This window comes from Polypterus senegalus, chromosome 13 (assembly GCF_016835505.1).
Source record: "Polypterus senegalus isolate Bchr_013 chromosome 13, ASM1683550v1, whole genome shotgun sequence".
Classification (NCBI taxonomy): domain Eukaryota; kingdom Metazoa; phylum Chordata; class Cladistia; order Polypteriformes; family Polypteridae; genus Polypterus; species Polypterus senegalus.
Window position 1 is genome coordinate 4,827,919 of NC_053166.1, and position 26,536 is coordinate 4,854,454.

Below are 26,536 nucleotides of genomic sequence, written 5' to 3' on the forward strand. Positions count from 1 at the left end.
ATTAATAAATGTTTACCTAATCTGATGAATCCGACTGATCGCGAGCTCAAGTGACAACATCTCGATGCCCAGAGCAGCGGTGGGACTGGAGAGAAGACTTTCCAAGACCTCGGACATTGTATGGTCAACTGACCACGTCCTCCAGCGGACAACCGGACCCCGAACTGAGCCTTGGATGTCCCCACACTGTCCTGTCCCTGCTTGACGCTGCTCGTCACGGTTGAGTTTTTTGTTGTCACGACATTCTAATGCAGACAACAACACTCACCGAGTGTGTAATCTCTGGAGCGAATCGTTGTGCCTCCAGTCACGTGTATTTCAAATGTTTTCGCCATAGACGTATATAGGTAGGCGCCACATTCACTGTGTAGTCCAGTTGACACGATACGTCAGCGCGTCCGCCATATTGTGAGTGGCAAAGTGCCATTTAAACTAATAGAGGTAGACGTGGAAACCGGGCTTTCTGATGAAAAACAATTACGCTTAAAACAGTATCGTTTACATACAACAGATTTTGGCAAATCTTTTAAATGCAATTATTTATATCCATTTATACACTAATAACGGCAATTATTAAATAGTAATTATTATTATTAAATAATTCCTCCCATATAAGTCACTTTTCTCGGACTGCCTTCTTCCATCTCCTAAACATTTCTAGACTCCGTCCTGTTCTTACCCAACACAGTACTGAAGTATCAGTTAATGCCCAAGTCACCTCATGTACAGATTACTGTAATGCTATTCTAGCTGGCATCCCACAAAAACGTATCCATCGCTTACAACGTCTTCCAAATTCTGCTGCCAGGATGATAACCTGCTGTTGTAAATCCACTGAACACGTCACACCGATTCTCTCTCGACTTCACTGGCTCCCTGTTCACTACTGAATACGACACACAAAACCAATCTCAGCCCAAACAAACTGACTGATCAAAGATATGCTGACGGCTCGCCCTCATGTCGACTGTCAGATAACACGCTCAGCTGCTTTGACCACCTTGACTGGACCCTCAGAAGGAATCATCAGACCTTCTTTGGTTTTAATGTGAGTGAGTGGTAGCTTTGATCACATGATGCCGGCACAGCGTCTGTCACCAGACTAACACGGCACACGTCACAGGACAGCTTTCTCCAAATCCTGTCTAAGGGCTACCTGACCTCCCACTGCATCCTCAGGTGGATTTCTTTGGGAAACCTTCAAAGTTTGAGAAATGTTAACAGCTAACAACAATCTACATAGTTAGTGACTAAATACGTTGTTTGGAGGCTCACTTGAGCACATAAATGCATAGCTTTGCTATCTTAGCCTGGCGTAGCTAAAGTTAAGATTATAAAACAGGATTTTCTAATGGCCAAATATAACCAAACCAATTGTTCAGCCTTACCTATGAAATGTAATCCCCGGGACCTGGTTTGTACAATCCCAAGCAGCACATACGTGATTCAGCTTTACAGTATTACTTCAGTACACAGCGAGCTGTGCCACTCGCAATATGGCGGCGACGTTGACGTACGATGCTACCTGGTCATGCGGCGGTCTAGCAATTCTATGTCTATGGTTTTGGCGGCTAACCTGAAGTCGACTGCCCAACACCGCCATTTCGGCTCACTGCTACACATCAACTTTCGTTTTTGTAAAAGTAGCAAACTCTCAATGGAGCCAAAATGGCGGCAATTACACTCCTCCTTCGTTACGATTGGCGGAGCTCATATTGGGCGGACCAATTGAGAAACACGATTGTCCGGGGGGCGGAGCTTTACCGCAGTCTCCAATTGGCTACGAGCGGATTACACCGCGATTTTTAAATTGGTTGGCTTAGGTTGCAAAAGAGGGACGGAAGAGGCGGCGTGCGTTGCTGTTTGAATTGTATTTGTCGTATTGATAAAAAAGAAAGCAGCCGAGGAGTGTCGGACAGTGGTAAGTACGTGAAAGAATGCTAGAAGTAGCCGAAGTAAATTGTAGCTGGGGCACGTTGGCCTGTTTGGCTGGCCATCACTATGCGTGCAGCTTTGCGGGCCTCGTGGGCGGCACTGTGATGGTCTTAACGATTTTACATTTTCTGTTCCGTAGAGATGAACGTTTGGACCGAAAAACGCTACTGAGGTTAGTTTCTTGACAGTATTCGCAACCGTTAGCGTCACATTCGGATCCGCGATTCTGTTTGGTGCCAAGTCGACATTTTTGTTTGTTTTGCGTTTAATAATAAGAATAATACAGTTTATTTGTAGGCGCCTTTCTAAACACTCAAGGACACCGAACAATAGACAAAACACAGATAAGAAACAAACGTAAAATACAAAAGTTAAAATCGGACGGACCAATTGTAATCAAAGAGAAAAAGCAGTCTTAAGCAAATGAGTTTTAAGTTTAGATTTGAAAAATGATTCAATATGTCTAAGCTCAGGTGGTAGTGAGTTCCAAAGCAACTGAATGCTGTGCCCCCCGTAGTGGTAAGACGGACGAAGGAAACAGTCAAGTGGTACGAGGAAGAGGATCTGAGGGTACAGGAGGGATTGGCAACATGGAGGGCCTTAAAAGTTAGTAGGAGAATTTTGAACTGAATTCGGAACTGAACTAGAAGCCAATGAAGCTGCTGCAGGATGGGAGTGATATGGTGGATAGAGGGGGGCTCTAGTAAAGGTGAGGGTGGGCAGCTGAATTCTGGACCAGTTGAAGCTTATAAAGAGAAGGGAATTGCAATAATCCAGACGAGCAGTGACAAGGCTATGAGCGAGGATAGCAGTGGCGTGAGGGGCGAATACGATTCACGTTACGCAGGTGGAAATATGGAGACCAGGAGATGTTATTGATGTGGGACTGAAAGAATTAAGTACTGTGATGGATAACATCTGTGGGGAAGGGGGGCACAGAGGAATTATCAATAACAAAGGATCAGTTTTGGATAATGTGGATTTTGTACCAATGAGGAGAACTTCAGTCTTGTCACTTGTTGTTTAATTTCAGAAAATGTGAAGAAAACCCGCATTTGATTTCTGCTATGCACTCAGTAAGTGAGGAGGGAGGAAAGGCAGCAGTAGGTTTGCTAGTGAGATCGAGCTGGGGGTCATCGGCATAACAGTGGAAGTGAATGTTATATTTAGGAGGTAAATAATGAAATGGAGGGGCGCCTGGGCAGAGCCCACCTGAGGTAACAGCGGTGGGTTGGGATGTGAAAGTCTGAAGCTGAACAAACTGGGTGCATCCTGAGAGGTGGGATCTGAACCAGTCTGGTGGTGTGGGGGTAATGCCAATCGAAGATAATCTATTGAGAAGAGTCGTGTGACAAATCGTGTCAAAGGCCGCACTCGGATCAAGAAGGATGAGGATCGGAATTAAAGCAGAATCAGCTGCCATAAGGAGGTCATTAGTCATTTTTAGAAGAGCCGTTTCTGTACTGTGGAGGGGACGAAAACCAGACTGGAACTGTTCATGCAGATTATTCAGAGATAAATGAGAGTGAAGTTGAATGGCCACTATATATTTTTTTTTTCAAGAATTTTGGAAATGAAGGGTAGATTAGAATTAGGATGAAAATGACTGAGATTAGTCGGATCGGCAGCAGGTTTTTCAGTATTGGGGTTACTGCAGAAGTTTTAGAAGATGAAGGACAGCACCAGTAGTGAGAGAAGAGTGGATTATAGCAGAGATAAGGGGGACCAGCGAGGGGACACAGGCTTTGACCAGAACTGTAGGGCGGGGGTCCAGTTGACCGGTGGGAGGCTTAGATTTACAGACGAGATCTGAGATTTCTGAGAAAGTAGGAAGCTGAAAAGAGAAAAATGAGTGAATTGGTGGGTGAAATTCAAATGAAGTACTGGAGGAGTCCGTACAGAGAGACGGGGGAATCTTCTGGATTGTCTCGTTAAAAAAGGACGTAAGGCAACTGCAAAATTCAGTTGAGTAAAAGTGAGAAGGTAAAGAATCGGGGAGTTATGGGATATTATCAAGTAGTGAAAACAATGACTTGGTGTTTCCTTCACTGGAAGAAATAACGAGAGTATAATAGTTGGATGTAGTTTGGGCAATTCAGTCCTTGTAATAAAGCATACGGGTTTTGTACATCTCTTTGTGAGCAAGGAGCCCAGTTTTATTTTATAACCGTTCAAGTTGCCAGCCTTTGGCGTTCAAAAGGAGAAAAAAAAAAACAGATGAAGTTTTTAATGGAGTGACAGAGCTAAGAATACCAGAAAGTCCAGCGTTGTAGTGTGAGACCAGTTCATCAGGAATGTCCATAAGGGACTCCATACTGGAGGATAGAGAGTCTAAGTTAATATTCTTAATATATGACGGAAAGACGTGAAATGAGAAAGCGTAGCGTTGGAAAGTGCCGGTTTAATAGTGAATTAAAATAAGAAAATGATCAGTTATGGGAGTTCATCGGCAGTGCAATCAGAGCAGCAAGTCAAGTCCACGATGGGTCCTTCAGAGTGAGTGGGAACATCAGGGTGCTGCTGCTTACTTCTCATGTATTGAGGTGACCGGAGTAGTTCAGCAGTATGTTAAAGTCGACTGCATGACCGCGTTATTAATAGGGTGGAATGGTAACAGCATATTAGAAGTGTGAAAAAATAATCTCGTACGTTTAGCTGTACCAGCCGTCGATGGGGCTTTGTTGTGTGCGTGACAGTAAAGTGAAGCAGGCACGAGAGTCCGAGAAGACCGCAGGATTAGCGTAGCTGTCTATCAGAGTGGCTCGAGTCGACATAAATGGACAAACGCTCAAAGGGTCTGGCGGAACGACGTCGTGTCCAGATCCAAGATGGCGGTCCTCCTAGAGCTCGGTGACAGAGTCGTCTAATTGAACACAAGTGACCCAATGAGCCTAATCTGCAGGACAGGCCTGAAATGATCCAAGTGGGCCATTTGCTTGTGTGACCACCTACCACTTACAAGTGACCGGTCACCGGGGTGGACCTCTAGCACAGGACAGACTCCTGCATCACTGTATGCCTTAACAGCAGCAAATGGAGGAGCCTTGTGGTTTGTAAGTACTGAGTGTTTAAACGCTGCGGCTCTCTTCTGGTAAGGCGTGTTTGCATTTCCAGTTAGGCAGTAATGGTGATGCCCTTTACTTGGATGTGTGAGACGTGTAGACGGTGGGCGGATGCGGTCGTTCTGCTGGTGTGGTTGAGCACGCTGACAGATTTGGCTGCTTTTTGACTGCCAAAGGTTTCACCTTCTGTGGCTCTTCATTGTCACACCAGTTGCTCACAATGCATATTTTTCTGTTCACTTTTTCACACGCGTAGCTGCCAACGTTAACCTCTCATTGACTTCAACGCCTTCATATCTATGAAGATCGACGGGTGCACAATGAGTCCTTTCCGATATCATTAAATGCTGAGGTATATCTCCGTTTTACAGAGAGGGTTTTCTTTACCACACTTTATCTTTAACACATGCGGCCCCCTTTCCACGCAGGTAAGAGACAATTATGTGTAATGGTGGTCTTATTAGGGGGCTCTTTGGCTGTAGGTTGTTAATCATCAACAACAACAACATTTATTTCTATAGCACATTTTCATACAAACAGTAGCTCAAAGTGCTTTACATATTAAAGATATGTAAAATCATAATTGAAGCTCGCTCTCTGACAGACCAGGTTGGTAAAAGTGTCATCACTCTGTGCAGTTCAAAATCTTCAGTCCTGCTTTGAGCGCAGCCTTTACGGGGTGGTCTTGGAATTTTGACGCTTGTTGAGCGCTCTCATTGTTTCCTCCCACTTTAAGAAAAAATCCTTCACAGCCTTGTATGTCGGGCTCTGAAACTCTGGGCTGTCGTTGGGTAATTCTGGTCTTTCAACTTGTGGGGACTTGAGAGTGTGACGTATCTGTTCACTTCAGCGCTTCCAGTGCTATTGAATGAGGCGTTCGGCTTGACCCTGCTGCATGACGTCATGTTTGCCCCACTGGCGGACAGTCTTTCTTACTCCTATATGGTAAAGTTCATGAAAAGTCAAAGCTATGGCACGACTAGCCTCTGTACGCTAATAACAGGCCAGTTTTGGTGACTTTCTCATGTGATGCGTGGATGGATGGATGAATAGGTTTGGAGGTTTCTGCACTTCGTTTAAACGCCAAATGTGTTAAATGTCACATCTTGATGAGTCTGCCTGCCTGCTAGAAATGACAGGGGAGTCGGTGTCCTAAAAATGCCAGCAATGCAGCTCTTATCTGTTCAAGGCCTGGGAGACTGAAGTTCAGGGGGCCAGAAGTGTTCAACACTGTGCCATGCTGCACCCTGCTCCGAGGATCGCAAGGCAAACGGTCTCGCTACTCGTATATTTATATTATGTGAATTTCACCTTGGGGATTAAGAAAGTATCTATCTATTATATAGCGCCTTTCACATCTATCTACTTATTTCATAGCGCCTTTCACATCTATCTATTATATAGCGCCTTTCACATCTATCTACTTATTTCATAGCGCCTTTCACATCTATCTACTTATTTCATAGCGCCTTTCACATCTATCTATTATATAGCGCCTTTCACATCTATCTACCTATATCTATTATATAGCGCCTTTCACATCTATCTACCTATTATATAGCACCTTTCACATCTATCCACCTATATCTATTATATAGCGCCTTTCACATCTATCTACTTATTATATAGCGCCTTTCACATCTATCTACCTATATCTATTTATTATATAGCGCCTTTCACATCTATTTATTATATAGCGCTTTTCATTTTTTATTGTTGGGTGCCTCTCCCCCCGATTTTCTACTCAAACCTGTGTACTGTAATTCTGGTCAGATCACTAAGGGGGGCTCACGCTCTTCCACAGGATTCAAACCCACCAAGATAGCCCTACGGCTCGGTATGCTGTGGTGTTTTCTTGTTTCATCCGACACCTGTGAAGCTCTTAAAGTCATTGTGGTGAGACACCAGGACAGGTTTGTTCTTTTATTTCACAAATTTGCTCCATCCAACGTTGTGTGGTGGCATTGACTGTCCCTGCAGCATCGGGTTCACAGCAGGAGCCAGACGTGGGAAGGAGTACAAGTCCATTGTAGGACACCTCGTGGTCTTCACAGAAGGCCTTTAGCTTAAGCCCAGTAGCTGGCTGGCATAAAGTGCATGGCTCCACTGGGGGGTGTCGGGGCTCAAGACTTGCAATAGGCTTTAAAAAGAAACTTCTACAGACGCCCAAAACAAGTGAATGGTGACTTGAGGCTCCGCCGTTACTTCATTTGTCTCTCTGGGCCTCATTACCCCCATCCTGTCATAAAACCTGTTTGTTTAACGGGCTTCTCCTTTGGGTTTGAGTCGATTGAAGTTTCTGGCTGTAACTGGCTAAAAGTGTTGGTATGTCTCTGGGGGTCCGACCCATCTGGAATGGATTATGGCTTAACATCTGAACCGTCTATTTTGTGTCTGTTTTATTTTGTGCAAACAGTTCTGTTCAGTTTGGTCTTTCTTTTTTTTTTTTTATCCCAGGTGTGACTTTTTCATGCACGATGGCAGTCACCTTACCCTCCCCAAGGGGCTTTTTTTCTGATGAAGAGGAGGCCCCAGTTTTCGAGTCGACAGCTGCTGACATGCCTTCAGGAATTTGCAAAGGCCTGCTTTCAGAGTTCTCGGTAATCTCGCCAGGAGCAGATAACTTGCATGAGCATAAGGTCAGAGACCTCCACAATATTAACTTCACCCTTAAACGTCCCTTCCTTTATTTTTCTGATTCTTTTTGCATCTTTACATTAATTGGCTGTCGCCTATAAGCACAGTGCATGATTTCTCATTCTCTGATTTCTTGAACTTCCTGTTTTACAAACCTGATCTGTAGCGGTGTGCCAGGCTCAGGTGGTGCCTTGGTGAGCGGCCACTTTCTAGAAATCGTTGACAAGTCTTGGACGAACACCACAAGCCAAGGCATGCCCTGCGGCCCTTTTGTTTTCTGTTCCTGCTCCTGTGATTCCCACCTTGGCTGCACGGCATGTAGGCGACACTACTGCTAACTGCTAATTAAGACCTGGCATATGATGACCTGGCACTGTTCATGCACTTACGATGCCCTGTCTGAATTGCTCCTTGTACATGTGATGTTACGTATTTAAAAATCAGGTCGGTCTGCCGCACATGGAGACGGTACATGTACGTTTAAGATGAACCCAACCCCTAGGAGTGGCCATTGGCGATATACCAGCTCTGTCATAACAGATGGATTTTGAAGAAAATGTTTCAGCAGTAGGGTGGCACAGTGGGTGGCGCTGCTGCCTCGCAGTTAGGAGACCCGTCTGGGTTTGCTTCCCGGGTCCTCCCTGTGTGGAGTTGGCATGTCCTCCCCGTGTCTGCGTGGGTTTCCTCCCACAGTCCAAAGACATGCAGGTTGGGTGCATTGGTGATCCTAAATTGTCCCAGTTGCGCCCTGTGGTGGGCTGGCGCCCTGCCTGGGGTTTGTTTCCTGTCTTGCGCCCTTTGTTGGCTGGGATTGGCTCCAGCAGACCCCCTGTGACCCTGTAGTTGGGATATAGATGATGGATGGATGGATGTTTTAGCAGCATGTCACTTAGTGGAGAACATTTAAACGTAAAGCACCTGTTTGTTGTACGTAAATGCAGCACGAGGTGTTACGTGCTGTCGGTGAGTTTGTGTGATCCTCACTACTAGCGTGATGTCCAGTTGAACCTGATTGGCCAGTCAGTGCTACTTCTGTGAGACCGCATCGGGTCGAGCAGGTTTGACTGTGTGTGCGTTTAAAGCCGGTGATTTCAAAATGGCGAGTGAGGACGGAAAACGGCAGAGTCTTGTCCTTTGTGTGTGTTTGTCGGTGACATGGTTGAGACAAAAGCTGCACTTTTATTGGTTCAGGCCAGGGAGGTGACATCGAGTAAGAACAACTGGATAAGCGGTGCGGCTGTGTGGACAACTGACACATTGGCTGTTTGAAAGGTGACATCTCACGGTGTCCTAAGACTTGGCTACCAAATGAGGTGGGCAGTCCTAAGCGTACTGCTGACGGGTCTGTTCAATGGTCCGATTGTCTCCCTGGGGCCAGCGTGTCCCCCGTTTGATTACCGTACAGAACAAATCTGTAGGAAAGGACAAGTGACTGTCCCGAGGAAACTCCATTGGGATTCTTCTTGGCTGGATGTCTCTTACTGAACCTGTTACTTTTGGGTTTTATGTTTGTTTGGAGAATCTTCGTGTAAAGGACAAAAGCTGTCGGAATAACCGTAGCAGTAAAATTACTGGTGTGCAGCAGCCCACCCTCTCCAGTTGGCAGGAAGGCCGAGTCCGGCGGTCAGACGGGTGCCATTCTGTTTCCAGAGACGAGTTACTTGCTGTCATCGTTTTGACTTCATTGTTCTTATTTGTAGCCATGCTTGCCATATGCTGCTTGTGTCTGTGTAACATTGTCCTGTGTGTTGAGAGGTTTTGCTGCAGATCAGTTTCCATCTGAGACAGTAAGTGTACCACCCCTTAAAACATTTTACTGGTATCTAATGAAACTGGATTTGTAATGGTACCCCACTGCTCTCTTCAGTTTATCACAGAACTAAGTGAGTAAGCGTGGCTTGAAATGAAAACCCGCCTGCAAATGTCAAAACCTTACGTGTGTGATGACGCTTATCTGCTCAAGCAATGCCTGAAAACTCGGCTTCTCTTCATGTTCAGACGCTTGTGATGCCCGTTGTGGTGTTGATTTGCATGCTGCTTCTACACTGCAATATGCCAAGGTGCATAAACGCGACGCAGCGCACTACACTACACTACACTACACTGCCTGACGTAAAGCCCTCTTTGTGGTCTTCCTCCATGTCGGCCGCAGGGTCCAGAAGCGAGTCCCGAGGATGGCAGTGAAAAGGTGAAGGTCTACCTGAGAATTCGCCCCTTCACCGATTCAGAGCTGGAGAAAGGAGAGGAGCAGGTGGGTGTGCCCCTCTTTTGTTCAAATGTGTTTATCTCAATTTATTTACATGAATTATTTTCATCTTGGGGGCTTTGTCTTGTTGACCTTACTTTGTGCAAAATTCTTTTGGCCATCTTGTATAGAAATGTCTACGTGTCTGTCTGTCTGTCTGGCCGGCCTGGACGTGCGAGGCTACAGTGTGAAGCTGAAAGAAAACGACTCTGTTGCTAAAGTGAAATCACCGAAGAAAGACAAACGAGACCGAAACTCGCTGAGCCACTGATAGACAAGGGGGAGCACGTCTGCAAAACACGAAACCGCCGACTCCGCTTTTCAATTTTTATTCTGACAATTTCAATAGTTTGTAGGAGCCCAGGCTTTTTACAGCCAGTGTAATAGGATTTATATAGCAGTCAATGCTGGGCACAATACCAGCCCATCACTTGGCACGTTTATAGCAAACGGTCAGAGTGGTAAGGTGTAGGGAGAAAACTTCACATTTCATTTAGAAATCTCATACTTTCATCTTTTGTTTGTAATTCATGATAACACAATCGCAGCATGGCAGGCTAAGGTTTTGGCTTGTTCTGGCAATGTCAGTGGTACTTCTGCCACACATGCCAACTTGCATTTACACGTTTTCAGTTTATGCAAGAAGAATACTGGGGACTAAAACATTACTGTAATAAGCTAACTTGCCTAATATCAGACCAGAGTGGCGTCGCCAATGGCGTGGCAAGGGGCTCTAATGCCGTGAAGGTGTGTTGTTGATGGGGTCGCGGGTGGGTGGAGTGTTGTTTGTTTTTTTTATTGCGCTCCCCTGTATCTGAACCCCTCTTGTAATTAAAATGTGTGTGTTGACGTCTCTGTTGTCTAAAAACAGTTTGGGGAGGATGAGCAGACTCCATTTTAGAGACGTGCTAAACCCTAAATGCTGGGATGCCGCTGCTGATCAAGCCCTGCTGTATTACATCTACAAATTCAGACACATTTGTCTTGCGGCAAACTGAAGCCCAGGTTCTTTATCGACTGCAGAGGCGTGTGTGGGGTTGAGCGTTTGTCGAGTATTTCTGTTTTGCTGTTGAGGTTCGGTTCATTTTAGAAACTGCGTACATTCTTAGAGACTTTAATAAAATGGTCCTGGGGTACCACATGCACTAAACCCTCACCCGGCGTGTGCCCGGTGAACTTGGCTTCTTTTGGTTTCTTTTTTTTTTTCTTCTCTCCACTAAACAAAGGCTATCGGTGATCAGTCCAAACGTCGCACACTGATGATCTTCGCCCTGCCTTTCTAAGCTTTACAGTAAGTTAGTTGCAATGCTCCTTTACTCAAAGTATTCTGGTAGTTGAGTTTTGTTTTTGCTGTAAACTTGTAGACAGATACTTTATTAATCCTGATACAAAAAACAATATTACATATCAGAGTGATAACAATGCATGTCAAAACAGACAATAACTTTGAATAATCTTTATCTTCAACTGAAGAGTCGCATAGTGTGGGGGAGGAACGATCTGCTCAGTCTGTCACTCAAGCAGGACGGTGACAAAAGTCTGTCACTGAAGCTTCTCCTCTGCCTGGAGATGACACTCTTCAGGTCTACGCAGTGTAAACGAAGACCAGGTGGAATGTACATTAGTGTCGTATTCAAAAAGCGGAGTAACAGACTGAAATCCTACAGTATTGCGTTCTCTCTCTCTCTCGTCAATCGATTCCTTCATGGCGAAGATTAGTTTGATTTTTTACATTTAAGATTTTTCATTTAAAGATTTCCCAGTGTTGTTTCTTGTCCGTGTGTGTGGATATAAACACAGGGAACTCCATCTCGCCTGAAGAAGGGGCCTGCGTTGCCTCGAAAGCCTGCATTTTGTCATCTTTTTAGTCAGCCAATAAAAGGCGCCATTTTGCTTGGCTTTTCTCTACATTCATAATGGCTAACAGTCGTGCTCTGAGAAGTCATCCTGTTCAACTAGACACACGCCAAGTCAGGCTGCTTTAAGGACCTTCTCGTTTTGTCCTTTTTTTAATAATCAAATTGCACTAGTAAGTCTGTTTTGTTGAAAAGTAAAGCAAAATATGTATTTTTCCAAAAAAAATAGTTTCTGAAAAGTGATGGTTTCACACAGAAACTGCTGCCTCGCAGTTAGGAGACCCATCTGGGTTTGCTTCCTGGATCCTCCCTGCTTTTAGTTTGCATGTCCTCCCCGTGTTCTTCTCGACATGCAGGTTAGGTGCATTGGCGATTCTAAATTGTGTGTGTGTGTGCCCTGTGGTGAGTTGGCGCCCTGCCCAGGGTTTGTTTCCTGCCTTGTGCCCTCTCTGTGTTGGCTCCAGCAGACCCCGTGACCCTGTAGTTAGGATATAGCGGGCTGCATGATGGATAGAAGTACAGATTATTCAGTTGTTTAATTTATTGGGACGTTTTGTAGCGGTCGCCCCTTAACTCTCTAAATTCTGTTTTGAAGCGTCAATCATAGGGCCCTGATGGTCTGCTTGTAGAAATGCAATATGAATACTCGCACAATCTCATTTTCTGCTATTGTTATGAACAACTTCAACAGTATTTCAAAGAAAGAAGCAAATTCTCTGAATAAAAATCGACGTTCAAAGTTCTGTAATGGGCAGATGACAGTCTGCGTCAAGAGATCTCAAAATGGTGGCTTTAATACTCTGAGAGACTCAAAGAGAGCGTCTTTTGAAATGAATTTCCTTAAGCTTGTTGCAAGTTCAAGTACCAAGTGACACGCGGGGCACACGTTTGATTCTCCTGGCAGCCTTGAACTGTCACTTTATCAGGAGACCACGGAGTAAAATTGTGTGTTAAGTTCACAGGTACGACAAGAATGATGTGCATACAGGGTGACAACTGTAAAGAGAGCTCCGCTTTTGTCACATCAAAATGTCCACATGGACAAAATTGCTAAAAGAATGTTTAAAATTACAAAATGGCACTAAGCTAAAACTTTTTTCTTTTTTTTTAATAATTAAAAGTAAAACAATCTCCAAACTAGAAGAAGCCCTGCAGTAAGTCGAGTGTGTTTAGTGCCTCCTGTTTGCTTGGTGCCCTGACCTTCATCGTCATCATTTTGAATGGCCCTAAATTACGCAGGAAGTCCGCGATTGATTTCTGAGCTGTGTGTTCTGTGGGTGCTCACAGTGTCTTCTCCTTGTATTTAACACCTCCCTGCTGTTTTTGCTTTGCAGGCTTGCGTCTCCTGTGAGTCCTCCCAGACTCTGCTGCTGAAGGCTCCCAGAGACTCCTTCACCATGAAGAACACCGAACGTGGAGTCGGGCAGTCGCTGCACAAGTTCACCTTCTCACAGGTAAGGTCTCAAGCGGTCCTATTGTCTTACTGCCCTGATGGACGTCGAGGAGAAGACATGAAGTGACGACATGTTAAAAGATCAGGACCTAACTGAAGTCTGCATGATTGGTTACATCGGGTTGTTGGCGGGATGCGACAAAATGTTGATCTGATTGACCGTCCTGTTCACGTGGGCACATGTGACTTTTTAGGTGTTTAAGTACACTACATACTACATGGCATGAACGTCCATCTCAATCAACTCTTTACGTGACAATGACGTTTTTAGTTTGGTCATATCCGTCAACAGGAACAATAGAGCAGGGCGCACACCTTAAGAGATGACACTTTTCTCTTAAGCTAGAGATAACGAGAGAGAGATGTCTCTGTATGTGTCACTTAAAGGTTTGAGTTATTAAGAAAGGGCATTTTATCATGGCGAATATTAAAATAACTTCCTCCAAATAATGAAGGTGGGCCCCTTTTAACAGCACAGCGGCATCACATGCTAGGTGCACATTGAACCAGGGTTCAAATCAACTGCCACAAGTCTCTCTCTACCTACCAGTGGCTTATTTCTGACCTGCGCCATGTGTGGATCTTTAAAGGAGTGGCATGGGATGAGCACTTTATAAGTCCATCATTAACTTAAAAAATAACAAGTTTCTTCGTCCCTGTCATAAACTCCTCTCTGTTGCCAGCTTCACACTTAAAGACCAAAAGCGATGCCGTGGGTGGCACTGTAATGTAATTCACTTACTGTGTAACTTTTATCCCAAGTCGCAAAAAGCAGCAGCTGGGGGTTATTAATATAAGAGAGAGGTCACCGAGCCCCTGAAATGTCCAGTTCTGTCTATTGGCGTGAGTGAGGCCTTTAGGCTCTGCAGCGCACCAAGTCGCTGTATGTGAGGAAGCCAATTTCCCTCTGGAAGACCCATGAAGACCTTTGTGGCCATAGAAGCTTCTTCAAACGCTCTCTTAAAATCTTCACTGATAAGATGGTGGGCGCTGTGGAGGTCACTTATGCCCTTTCAAGTTGCCTGTTGACACTTCCCAACAAACATGGCGATCATTGCAGCATCTTCCACCTGTGTGTGTGTGTGTGGTGTGTTTTGTTGGATTTTTCTTTCTTTAAACTTTACAATCTTAGCCGTGATTTGCTCTGACAAAGTGACAGGTTGACATGATGACATTCTGTCCTGGGCTGGGCCACAGTCTCGTGTCTTCACTTCATAGCTTTAGTCCACTTTGTCAGGCCTGGCATGAGTGAGTGCACCCCTTGAGGTGTCGGTTCTTACCTCACGTCCACTGATACTGCAATGGCTTCCCATCCCACTAGACCTTGTAATGGAGGAAATTTCTTGGAAAAGGGATGAAGACTACAGTAAAATCTCTGAGCTCTTGTCTAAATCTTAGGGCAGTTGCAGAAATAAAAGCCTTTAATTTTCCTGTCGTCGTCGTCGTCATCTTCTCTCTCCAGCAGTTACTTTTTTCTGAAGTCGCTTTAGTGCTTCTTGCCAGACACAAGTGGCATGAGATACTGAACAAGACTCTGGCGTTCTGGCTGTCGGTGGCTGTGCGTCTTTTACCCAAATCTGTTCGTTTTCCAGTCCTCCACCAGCAGCACTCGATGGGCTCTTTGCTCTGCAATTCTGTTGTGTTTTTATTTTTAGATCTTTGGTCCTGAAACCTCACAGAAGAAGTTCTTCAATGATACTATGAAGGAAGTTGTGAAGAACGTCTTGGATGGTGAAAACCGGCTAATCTACACATATGGAATCACCAATTCTGGAAAGACTTACACGATCCAGGGTACGTCCACTTGTGTGAGAGATTTGCAGAACTCCCATCCACAGGTTATTCACTCTCTCCTGTGTTGTGCGTGTCGAACGGCCAAGTGGTCTTGTAATGAGTATGTCGCTTGTTTTGCAGGTACGGCTCATGATGGAGGAATTCTACCCCGTTCTCTCTCTACGATATTCAACACGCTCAAGGGAAAGCTGTATGATAAGATGGACCGGAAGCCTTCACTGTGTAACGATGTGGTCTGTCTGACTTACAAGCAGATCCAAGAAGAAGAGATGAAGAAATGGTCTTTTCTGAGAGAGGTACGCCTTTAGTGACTGGAGTTTGATCTGTCAAGTGCTTGAGCTCCATGTTGTGCTGATTCCTCTTCTGCGTCTTTGATTGGTTTGACAGGATGAGCAGACCCCGCTGAAGGACAGCAGCTTCAGGTCCAGGCTGGGCACGAGTGTCAGCTTCGACAGTGGCATTGGGGGTGTGTCCGCAATGGGCAGCCATTTTGATGGTAGGTACTATGGGTCTGTCTGTTGGCGTCCTCTTGCCAGCTGGATGTCTATTGTTTTACTTGCTACTGTGAAGTGTTGCCACCATATAAACGGAAAAACAAAACTCCTTCATCCTCCTTTATCATAAAATGTCAAGGAAGTTCCTCTGTTAATCTGTGAACTGATGGTCTCTTCTTAGTTCGAAAGATGCGTTCCTGACGTCTTGGATCTTTCGTTTTCTTCTCCATACTAGATTCTGAAAGCCGATACGCTGATGTGGAGACTGTGCCTCTGGCCAAAAAGAGTGGTGTGCGCTACTCCTTATGGGTCTCGTTCTTTGAGATTTATAATGAATTCATTTATGATTTGCTGGATATGAACTCCTCCAAACAGAAAGGCAAAAGGCAGACCCTGCGGCTCTGTGATGACAAGTACGGGAATCCCTATGTGAGAGGTGAGGTTTAGCTGAGTAACCGATGGGGAGGAGGACAGCGAAGCATTGGGACTTTATGGAATGCTATGCAGTCCGAGCCCCCAGCTCCCCTTTTTAACAGTCATGTGCCGGTTTGGCTTTAGATCTGAACTGGATAAACGTCAGCAGTGCAGAAGAAGCCTGGAAGGTGTTGAAAGTTGGCCGTCGAAACCAAAGCTTTGCCAGTACTCATCTTAATCAGAACTCTAGTCGCAGGTAGGTTACCTTCCTGAAATGCCCTCCAGAATGCCAGCCACGGTACACTTGGAGCTGCTCGGCTACGTTTGGCCTTTCGGTGGGCTTTAGTTTTACTCGTCAGGAGCCCAAGTGAAGATCTACCAGCCTGCTGGGCCTCGTGTCCTGTGAGCTGGTGACGGGTGGGTGTCGTGCTGCGGTTGGCTAACCATTTTGTATCATTCCTTGTTTTTTCAGTCACAGTATCTTCTCTGTCCGCGTTCTACACCTAAATGATGAGCAGCCTGATGCTACCCCTCTAATCAGCGAGTAAGTACCTGTGGACGTGAACGCTAAGGCCCTCTAGCGGTGCACACATCACGCCCTCCCAGAAGCTTGACTTTGACACCCTTGTTCTAACGCACTGCTGATACGCTAACTCTTTATACCTCTCGGGACTCGCACACTTGAGTGGCAGGAGGTCATTCACGCCACGTGTCCATGGGTGGTTGGTTAGATGCTGGCCAAGGTGGCAAGGTATCTCATTCACAGAGTTGTTTTTGGTTCAAATCTGAAACTCGGTGGCTTGTTGCAGATTCAGGCGACTCTCTTGGTTTGTGTGAAATGTCTGCTAAGTGAGCTCTGATGTCATTCCTTGTCTCACAAAGAATTAGCAATAAATTGGTGTCTTAGTCGATGCCCAGGAGGATTTTTGAAGGCCCACTTGATTCAACTTAAGGCACTTTGGTGGGACGGCCTTTCCCAGCAGTGTTGGAGACGGGCCTGGGGTGCCTGTCAGTTGCTTGGGGGATCGTGTGCACCCCCTCACTTGCACCCTGTGGGTTTTACACCCTAAAGAATTTGAATCTTCCCTTTAGATCCCAGGATGCACTTGGTTACCCGCCTACACGTTATTCTTGTGCTGGTTGGCATTTTTGATGGCGTGGTGTGTGCGGAGCTGCACAGAGTTTCAGATGTGGGCCTCACTAGCGCCACCTAGAGGCTGAGCGTAATATCCTGTGACCCTTCTGTTGCCAGTGGAGGTGAAGGTGGCACCAATGTGTATGCCCTACACTTCTGTAGTCCAGCATTGCCAGTCTGCCTGTAGTGGGGGTTTAACCCGCTGGTTCTTAAAACGTTTTTCTTCTGCCGGATCCAGCGAGTCTTATTAATAGGACTGTTTTATGGACGTGGATATTATTGTATCTGTTCTTAGAATGTCCATTCATATTTGTTTGCTGTACAGCACTTTGAGCCGTCGTCCTCTCTACAAAGTAAACGTGGTGGTGTTGATGTCACACCAAGAAGTCTCCAGAAACTGTGAGCCGACATTAAAGTTGAAGTTCAGTTCACACCTGACCTCAAAGTGGTCAGCCAGGCCTGAAGTGTCCTTATGTGAATCTTTGATTGTCTTGCGTCCTGGCATCTCACACCCTTCCTTCTTCTTTCAGGTTGTCCCTGTGTGATCTTGCTGGATCAGAACGGTGCAAGGAGCAGAAGTGTGGGGACCGCCTGAAAGAGGCCAATAACATCAATACGTCTCTTCACATGCTGGGCCGCTGCATCGCAGCTCTGCGGCAGAACCAACAGCAGAAGTAAGATCAGACACTTGGGTACAAAACTCGCCTGTGGAGTGGGCACAGTCAACACGGCCACAAACTGGGGCTATGGTCAGATCTGAGCTCTTAAGTGGCATCTGCCTCGCTGTCCGGGCTTCTCCACCGTGCTGCTGCCATTGGTCTGGACGGCTCTATGGACACGCGGCTCTCGCTGGTCACCTTTTATGTTTTGTATGAGAGTTGAAAACGAGTTAGGGTGAAAGTTAGGGTGGTGGGTGCACTGCCATGGAGGAGCAGAAAAGCCATACAAGAGTGGGACCACAGAGGGAGACCAAATAAGGGCCGTTGTAGAGGAACTGGGTGCCACCCCAAGCCAGTTTACTTAGTGGGCACTTTTTGGATTATGTGGTCCACAGCTGTTCTGTCGTTCAAGATATGCTTGGACCTCCAGACCCCTGCAGGTAGGAAGCCACACACAGAAGGGCTTTAAACCCCAAGGAGCTCAAAGTGGCAGAATGTTATGTAAAAAATGAAAGCTTCACAGCCTTTAAAGTGAAAATGTGTGTCATTGTGACGTCACCACGTTGTCCCCATTTGCTTCTTCCAGAACTAAACAAGTGGTCCCGTTCAGAGACAGTAAGCTGACTCGAGTCTTTCAAGGCTTCTTCTGTGGTCGGGGAAAGTCCTGCATGATTGTCAACATTAACCAGTGTGCCTCCATGTATGACGAGACTCTGCATGCCCTGAAATTCTCCGCGATTGCCACCCAGGTAGGCATCTTTACTCCAAGAGCAGTCTGAGGTGTCACCTTCTGCTTGACCCAGCGTGGCACTGAAGAGTAAAACTCCCAGCACCCATCAGCCACGCCCTCGCCCTTCTAACCCCTCTGAATGTTTGTCCCCTCAGCTCATCCACTCTCTGCCTTCGAAGTCGAGGGTCGCCTACATCCAGTCGCTGCTGAAAGAGCAAGGCCTGCGTACCAGTGAGGGCACCGCTGAGATCGACGAGTCTTGCGATGAAAGTGTCGACTGTGACGACTCTGTATATCCTGATGCGGAGGTTCATATTTTACATTTTTATTTTGTTTATGGTGATGAAGAAGAGTGAAATGAAGCCAAACGGTAGCAGATGCCACTCTTCCTGCCTAGCTGAGAACGAGGGCTCCAGAGGAAGCAAATTTGTGGTGCGGGGGCCTCGTCGAGGTGTGTGGTTAAGAATCCGCCTTGGACCGCCACTTCGGAGCTTTGACCGTAAAGTGCTAGAGAAGATGGGACTTCTGGGTAAAAGCTGTGAATAAGTTAGCATCTTAGTCTTTTGTGAATGTTGGTCGGGGGGGTTTGGTGGCACCATAAAAACGTAATCCATGTTTTAGTTCAAGTCCTGGCCAGCAAGGAAAGAGAACCTCAAGCCGAGGCCGGGATGTTCTGAGCGTTTAGGGAAGCCTCTGGTCGGGTGGGCACCACATTTACACATTGTGTCCATTTTCAGGCCCTGCTAAATGCTGTTGAAATCCTCCAAGACAAGCTGATACGAGAGAGGCAGGAGAAAGAAAGCTTGGAATCGCGCATTCGAGATGAGGTCTTCAACGAAATGATGGAGCACATCAATGAACGGGAGAGGCAGTTCAGGTGGGAAGTGCGAACGTTCACCGCGGCCGACGACTCCGCTGCCTCGGAGCTTTGGTTTCAGCACCGCATGTGCAGTTGTGCCTTGAACTTGAAGCTTTACGGCCTCTTGTGGTATTTTAAATTGTAGGATTCTCCCGACTTTTGTAAGGTGAATGTCCATAGCCGAGACTCGGGGTGGGCTCCAGTCCATTCACACCGCTCTGTTCTACCCGGCCTCCGGCAATGAGCCCCGATTGGCACGTTCGGTAGGATTACGTTACTGTTTTGAAACGCCATTCACAGCAAAGGCCGCCCCTCGCTAGGCTGAGGGTCCTTCTGGTGGCAAGTGCCGTTACGAGACCCTTTACTAAGCTGGCATAAGGGGCCTGCTTGAATGTGAAAACGTAAAACCGCCGTTCCTTCTCAAGGAGAGAGTTGTGGCCTCATCACTGCACTCGTGAGCTTGAAGAGAACGTCAGTCCTCCACACCACCGCACGTAACATAAATGTAAAGGAGCGACGCTTCAGTCTGCTTTGGAGCCGTGGGGTTTGTGATCATGCGAGAGGACGCCAGAGCAAGGCCTGTTTGAACCACGGCGGGCAGAGATTGGTGCCCTGCTGCCAATAGGTGATTAGGTGTTGGTGCTGACATTGTGTTTGAAAATCCACAGACTTGGACAATTCATCCGTTTATAAAAGTGAAGTGGTGTCAATGGCTTAATTGGCAAATGTGCCCACCGTCTCCCTTTTATTTAGTTGGTTTTCCTTCGGAGTCTCAAGTTTGCTTCTGTATGTTGTGATGCTGTTGTGAAAGATGGCACAGAAGATGGCATGCGAGACCTTTAAAATGTGTCAATCGCTTCGTTACGATGGGGAATATGCGGCGCGTGTATTGCAAGAAATGGGCGAAGTAAAGCACCACAAGTACATTTGGGTGTTGGCATTCGAGTTTGGTGATTGCTGCAGCACATCGAAGCACACACACTGCGCCCTGTAGGGTCCGCAACGTGGCTCTGATGTCACACACTGCGCCCTGTAGGGTCCGCAACGTGGCTCTGATGTCACACACTGCGCCCCCCGCTTTTTCTGTTGGCAAAGAAAGATTCCCTGATGTCGACTTTGCAGACGATGCTGTGATCTTCATGGAGGCTCTGATGGGGGGTCCGAGTGTCTGGGCTTGTGAGGGTCCTGATCAACCCCAAGAGCCAGGCCTGTAATGACCTCTCAGGCTTATCGGCAGGCAGTCTGTCTGTCTGTCTGTGAAGAGAGTGTTTAGTGACCTCAGCAGTGACATTCATGTGACTCTGGTGACTCCACCTATGAAGTCGGTAGACATTTTGGGAGAACATGGGGGGGTTGGGGTCATGAGGTCACTTTAAAGGGGGTCTGTGGTGCCCCCAATCTCTCTGTAAAAGGACGAAGGTCCAAGTCTTTCGAGTCTGAGAGACATGGATGCTATCAGTGACCTGAGATGAAGACTGGACTCCTTCAGAGGGTCTTTGGGGGGCCACTGGTTTGACTTTGTGTTGCTCACAGTGTCCTGAATGAGGCACATGCCCTGCATTGTGAGGGAGGTCCGGCTCATTGTTGAGGACCCCTTAGTGGCTGGATCAGGCCAAGGAGACGCCCACGTAACACCTGTGGCAGATAGAGGGTGGCACTGGACTGCTTTGCCATGTCGTGTGGTGGGTGCAGTGGCGCGCTGTACCAGTGCCCTGCCCTGCAACTCGCGCACACATCACGTTCATTTCGGAGGGCATGTCAAGTTAACACTGGGAACGCGTGGCAGCCATGAGAGGTGTGTGTACCCGTTCTGGGCGTGATGTGTAAACCGGCCCTTAGCCTGCATCGGCCACAGCATGAGTGGACATTTTGTCACACAGTCAAGGAGTGGCTTCAGGGGACCCTTTAAAACCGGCAAACCTGCCATGAAGTGCTAGTGAAGGATGGTGTGCTACCTAGACATCCTGGGCACGGCAGTGGGGCACACGTTGAAACATTGAGCACGTGGCGCACTGAGGCCTGTGTGTCCGCCGCCACTCCAAGACTGATGGTGCCTGCTCGTCAACAGCTCAACATGAGCGAGGTCTGCCCACACTGAGTGACCCCTTAAATGACCGAGAAATCCTGAGGATTTGTGAAGCATTTAACCCTTTCACACAAAGGCCAAGCCAGTGCCAGCCTGACCGCGCCATTCGGGGACAAGTTCACACTCGCTGCATCTCTCGAGAGCCCCGATTGTCATTTAGGGACATGTGGTGATGAAGGCCGGCCATCGACCGTCCCACTTCTGACGATGCCCCCAGTGGCCCCCTGCCCTGCCAACAGAACCAGAAATGTCTCTGGACGTACAAGTGGGGTTTGTGTGCCAATTGTGTCACCAGTATGGCTCTGTGTTGGGGGCGCTGCTTTTTAAGGCCAACGTGACTGACTTTGTTTCGCTTTATTTTACAGTGAAATGCTGGAAAACGAGAGGGAGCTGCTGGAGCACCGATATGAAGCAAAAATGGAAAACCTGCAAACCTCCTGGAGGAACTACTACCTGCAAAAAATCGAGGTGGGCTGCCACTCGAGACGGACCTCCATGGGGACACGAGGCTGGCCGTGTGACCGCCCTGTGTTTGCTGTGCCTCTGTGTCAGGGTTCATTCTTTGTGACGGTGAAACACACAAAAGGGACATTGCTGTCACACTTGTGACATGCAGTGTCGTGTGACCAGGTGACGGGAGGCCCCCCGCTCATTCTGCTGAGGCTGTGCCATGCTGTCTGCTGGCATCGATCATCTCCAGGGTTGCCATCCGTTCAGGTGACCAAGTTCACCGGCCTTATGGTGGCGTGTGCATCGGTGTCACTATTGTGTCATCACGGAGTCCTCGCTGTCCCTCAAGTTTGTTGTAACAAGTGGCCATTGTGCTTTGTTCACAGCTCCGCCCCCTCATAAATATTGATGAGCTACCTTTCACTCGCCAAACACTTTGAGATGTTCGCTTTTTTGCAACGTGATGGTTTTGCCCACTAGATGGCAGCAGAATGCCGTCCTGAGCGCCGTATGTTGGGGTCTCAGGGTTAACAATGAGGAAGAATGAAACGACGCCCACCTAGGGAGAGACCAAACTCGAGAGGCGCAGCCCTAATGACCCCCTACCAGCTGTGCCCCCTCTGCCTGCCTGGCTTGTCTGACCCGCCGGGTGGGCTCACTGAACACACGCAATGAGCCCAGAGTGGCTGGCTGGCTGGCTGTCTCTTTATCTTTTCTTTCTTTCTGTGACGTTCCCTCTTTTCATGGGGCAGGAGCACGAAGAGCAAATCAAGGAGCTTCAGAGTTTACAAGAAGACCACCACGGCGACCAGCTGGACCAGTCGGCTGTAAGCGAGGGCGGGATGAGGAGGTCCAAGAGACTCGCCAGTCAACAGGAGGCGCTGGCACACTGTCGGGAGGACCTGAGCAAGACCAAGGCAGAGCTGCTGCTGCGGATGACGGAGCTGCAGGACAAAAGCAAAGGTTGGTACGGGGTGGGCTGGGGACCCCTGGTGCAGTCTGACCAGAACAATTAGACGTTGACCCAAAACGCAGTCGGTGGTCCGTCGTGCTCCACGTGAGGCTTGTCCGCCGAGGGCTGCTCTTTGTCGTGGCTTTGAGTTTCACCAGCCTGTAAGACCAGGGGCTCCTGCCATCCGCAGCACGTGGCACGCTTGAAGAATAAAGGCCAGCGGTCTGGTGCATCGTGAGGGGTCTTGGTGGTGTTGGGAAATGCGAGGCGCATGGCAGAGGGCAGCAGTGCCACCCATGATATACAGAAGCCATAGAGTGCCAGGTGGACACCCCACATGCTGTGTGGACCGTGTGATGAGGTGGGATTCTTCACAGTGGCTGGCATCCAAGGGTAGAGCGACGTTTGTGCTTCTGGGCGCACACTTGCAGAGGAATGCCAGGTTGAGGTGCCTTCTGGGTAGTGTCGCTTGGCAGAGCCCCAGTGGCATGTCCTGCCGCAGTTGTGCTGATGGCATTGTGACCAGTCGCCCACCGGCCGCACTGCTACTTCCTGGCGTTTGACGAAGGTGACTGAAGAGCCCTGAGCTGCACGATGTGGGTGGGCTTCATGTCCCTAAAGAGAGGACTGCCCAGCGATGGCACGGTGAGCAATAAACGCCCACACCAGACGCTCCGCGGGGCCTGCAGTGGTCCTGGTGGGGTGTACTGAACGCTTCACCTGTGGCTGGCATTACGGCGACACAAAGACCCCTTTATCTGAGTGCCATGCTGGTGCAGTGAACGTCTGAAAGTCATGGGCCCTCGCACTGTCCTGCTTGGGGACACCAAGTGCTGCTTTGTCGTGTGCCAAGTTGTCTTTTAGAAAGCAAAGTGACGTGTGAGTGGGTGGCATATGAGGATGTGGCTGTCACGAAGGTGCCAGGTGACATGGCCTCGGTGCCAGCACCTGCAGAAAGGGGCTGTGGCTGGTGTGTGCCAGGGTCACATGGCATCGGGCGCCTGTCTTGTCCTGCTGTCCCCTTTGCAGCTCATTTTGGCTCCTCTTTCTTTTTCAGAACTCCAGAGGTATCAGGATTTGGTGTCCTTGCCACCCTCTGCCAGCATGTTGACGTCTGCAGTGGACCGCAAACTGGAAGAAGGCCAGAAGGTGGGTGACTGCTGGGTCAAGACCTGCGCTTTGGTGCCAGCCAGGCATTTGACTGCCGCTATGGGTGGGGGAGACCCCCAGACATCCCAATTGTGTGTGTGACAGTGACAGTCACCCTGTGTGGCCACAATCCCACCTCTCGTGTGTTCCACTTGCAGAGCATCCGACTGCTGCGGTCCGAGCTTCAGAAGTTGGGGGAGTGGCTCCAGTCTGCTGAGCGGGCATGCTGCCGCAACGCCAACGCCGAGAAGCTGCGCCAGACGCTGGGCACTTGTGACGAGATTCTCTCCAAGCAGGTGAGGCTTCGTGGTTTGGTTGTCATTTGATGTCTTGCATTAAGAATGTGATGTCATTGTCATGAGACGCCATAGGTGACGGCCACAGCCTGGCTAAACGTGCCACCATAGCAGAGAAGGTGACAAAGTGAGTACGGGGGGGTTGAATTAAAAGCCAGGGGTGACGATGACGAGGGGTGAACACCTGAAGACTCCAGCAGTGACCCTTCTGCTGTGTCGGCGGCCCACTGGGTGGTCTTGTGACTTTCACCTTGGCGATTGGCCAGAGAGCCATTAGAGACGCGGGGGCCGTCGTGAGTCGACCTCAGTGCCACGTGGAACTGACCTGGCAGAGGTCAGGGGTCAACATCGCCTCAAATCTCTGCTGATTCAGGTGGTCCCACAGTCTGTGACCGCAGTCAGTGGTGGTCTTTGCTCTTCAGGGTTCAGTGACCCATTTTTCATTTTATTTTTTGTGCCTTGATGTAGATGCCAGCGCTGTGGTGTCCCAACAGCCGCCCTCTGCCCCCCGTTTGCTGGTTCTAGGTTCCTCCTTGTGCCCCCCAGGTGAGGCATGCTGCACCAAGTCTTCCTCTTTCTGCCCTTTCCCTATTAACACCACCCCCCCCCCATTAACCAGCTTCTGCTCGTCCCACCCAACGTTCTCCTGTCCTTTGTCCTCAATGTGTCATCGGGGGTCTGGGCAGGAGCGGCCCATGCCGTTGGCAGACCTTACTAAGTGGGCTCAGGCTTGCTGTCTGTTGGACCCCCTGTGTCACGCCAGTCTGTGTGAAGTTCCAGCAAATGTGCACAAACGCCAACCACCAAAGTCGACGTGGGTACAAACTGCTGGGCCCACCATGGGTGACGAGGACTGAGCCGTCCATTTGTGCCCACCAGCTGGCCTCTGCCCTGCTAGTTTAACTTGCTTAAACTGAACCACCTGAACTCCCCTTGTGGTGCGGGTGGCACCACAGCTGTGCATGCCAGTCCAGATGAGACCCTGACACGCATGCCCCACCACCTTTCGTGTTTCAGACCCCCCATTCCTGATGTTTGTCACTTGGCTGCTGGCTTGTGGGTGTCCACCAGACTCTGGTCAAGATGGTGGGTCCCTGTGACCCACCGCTTGTCTAGTTTGACCACTCGTTGGCCCTTTGTACTTCAGAGGGGCTCAGGCCTTGTTGGCATCTGGTGGGCGCCCTACTGGTTGAGCCGACTTTCTTGGCATGCTGACAACTTCCAGTTTAAATGTGGTGCTCAGTTTGTCACCAATGGGACTCGTCATCTTGTGCTGCATGAGAGACCACCAGAGCTTGGCAGGACAAACTTCTGAGCCGGGTCTGCCCCACAGTGGAGCTGGGCACTGACGGGCATTTCAGCTGCTGCGAGGTGTGTCGCCGGTCGTTACAATGTTCAAACACGTTAGACCCCTTGGGGTCGAGTGAAGCTGCCAACGTCGGTGAGGCCGTACCTGTGCCCCCAACCCCCACACACACACTCCACCCGCTCCTAGTGGGCATCACTCACTGAAGGCCGCGTTTCCAGTCACTTGGGATTCCAGCTGGGAAACTGGGCTGGAGGTGCCTGAGGCTTCACCACTGGTGGACGTGCCTGCTCAGTGCGGACCACCCTCTTGCCACTGGTTATGTCGGGGGGCTAACGGGCCTCCTTGTGTTTTCTCAAACAGGACCAGACGCTGGCAGAGCTGCAGAACAACATGACGCTGGTCAAGATGGACCTGAGGAAGAAGACGGTGTGCATCGCCGAGCAGTTCAACACGGTGCAGACCCTCAAGGAGAACCCCCCCACTTTGTGCAAACGGCGGGGGGCCGCCAACGAAGAGAACCTGCAGCCCCAGAAAAAGCCCTTCCTCCGCTCGCTGTTCAACAAGACGCCCACCCGCCCGGTCCTCGGTGCCAACAGCCCGTACGCCAGCATCCTGCGTTCCCGCCAGAGGACCCCCGCGCCGGTGACCCCCAAGTATCGCCCCAAGTACTAAGGACTCTGTTCTGGGTGGTCTTCCTGTTTTTTGTGTTTTTAGTTCGATAAACGCGTCCCACGCTGATGTCGTGTTTCTACCTTCTGTGCAATATCTGTCAGCGTGTTTGAAATAAAGGTGGCATTTCATACGTCTGACGAGACCACCTGCTGTATTGGGTGGGGCACAAGTGGTGATGTAGAGCTTGGCATTTTAACTCACAGAGCCCACTGCACTGGCAGGAGTCTTGGCTCTTGATGGGCGTCCATCTTGTTGTCGTCTAGTTTCTCAGTTTGGGCAGCAGTGTGGCCCCCTGCTGTCAATAAGGGGGTCCGGCCTTCATTTTATTAAACAGAAAGCACAAACTGTC

General features: G+C 48.6%; 1 protein-coding gene across 4 annotated transcripts; it reads left to right on the forward strand.

The window, feature by feature from the left end:
- Positions 1-1,831: 1,831 nt before the first annotated feature.
- kif20a (kinesin family member 20A) lies at positions 1,832-26,536 on the forward strand. Of its 4 annotated transcripts, XM_039773810.1 has the most exons (20): positions 1,832-1,921; positions 7,455-7,636; positions 9,787-9,885; positions 13,070-13,189; positions 14,844-14,982; positions 15,103-15,278; positions 15,370-15,478; positions 15,712-15,912; positions 16,035-16,146; positions 16,363-16,434; positions 17,556-17,699; positions 18,271-18,433; positions 18,570-18,722; positions 19,152-19,291; positions 21,725-21,827; positions 22,562-22,772; positions 23,819-23,910; positions 24,069-24,206; positions 24,675-24,752; positions 25,876-25,961. In XM_039773810.1, exons 2-19 carry the CDS (start codon positions 7,475-7,477, stop codon positions 24,729-24,731), a joined length of 2,391 nt encoding a protein of 796 aa, XP_039629744.1. In that variant the 5' UTR covers positions 1,832-1,921; positions 7,455-7,474; the 3' UTR covers positions 24,732-24,752; positions 25,876-25,961. The 4 variants fall into 4 exon arrangements, with proteins under 4 accessions (XP_039629744.1, XP_039629741.1, XP_039629743.1 ...); XM_039773807.1 differs by lacking the exon at positions 24,675-24,752 and having other exon boundaries at positions 25,876-26,536; XM_039773809.1 differs by lacking the exon at positions 24,675-24,752 and having other exon boundaries at positions 7,455-7,597; positions 25,876-26,536.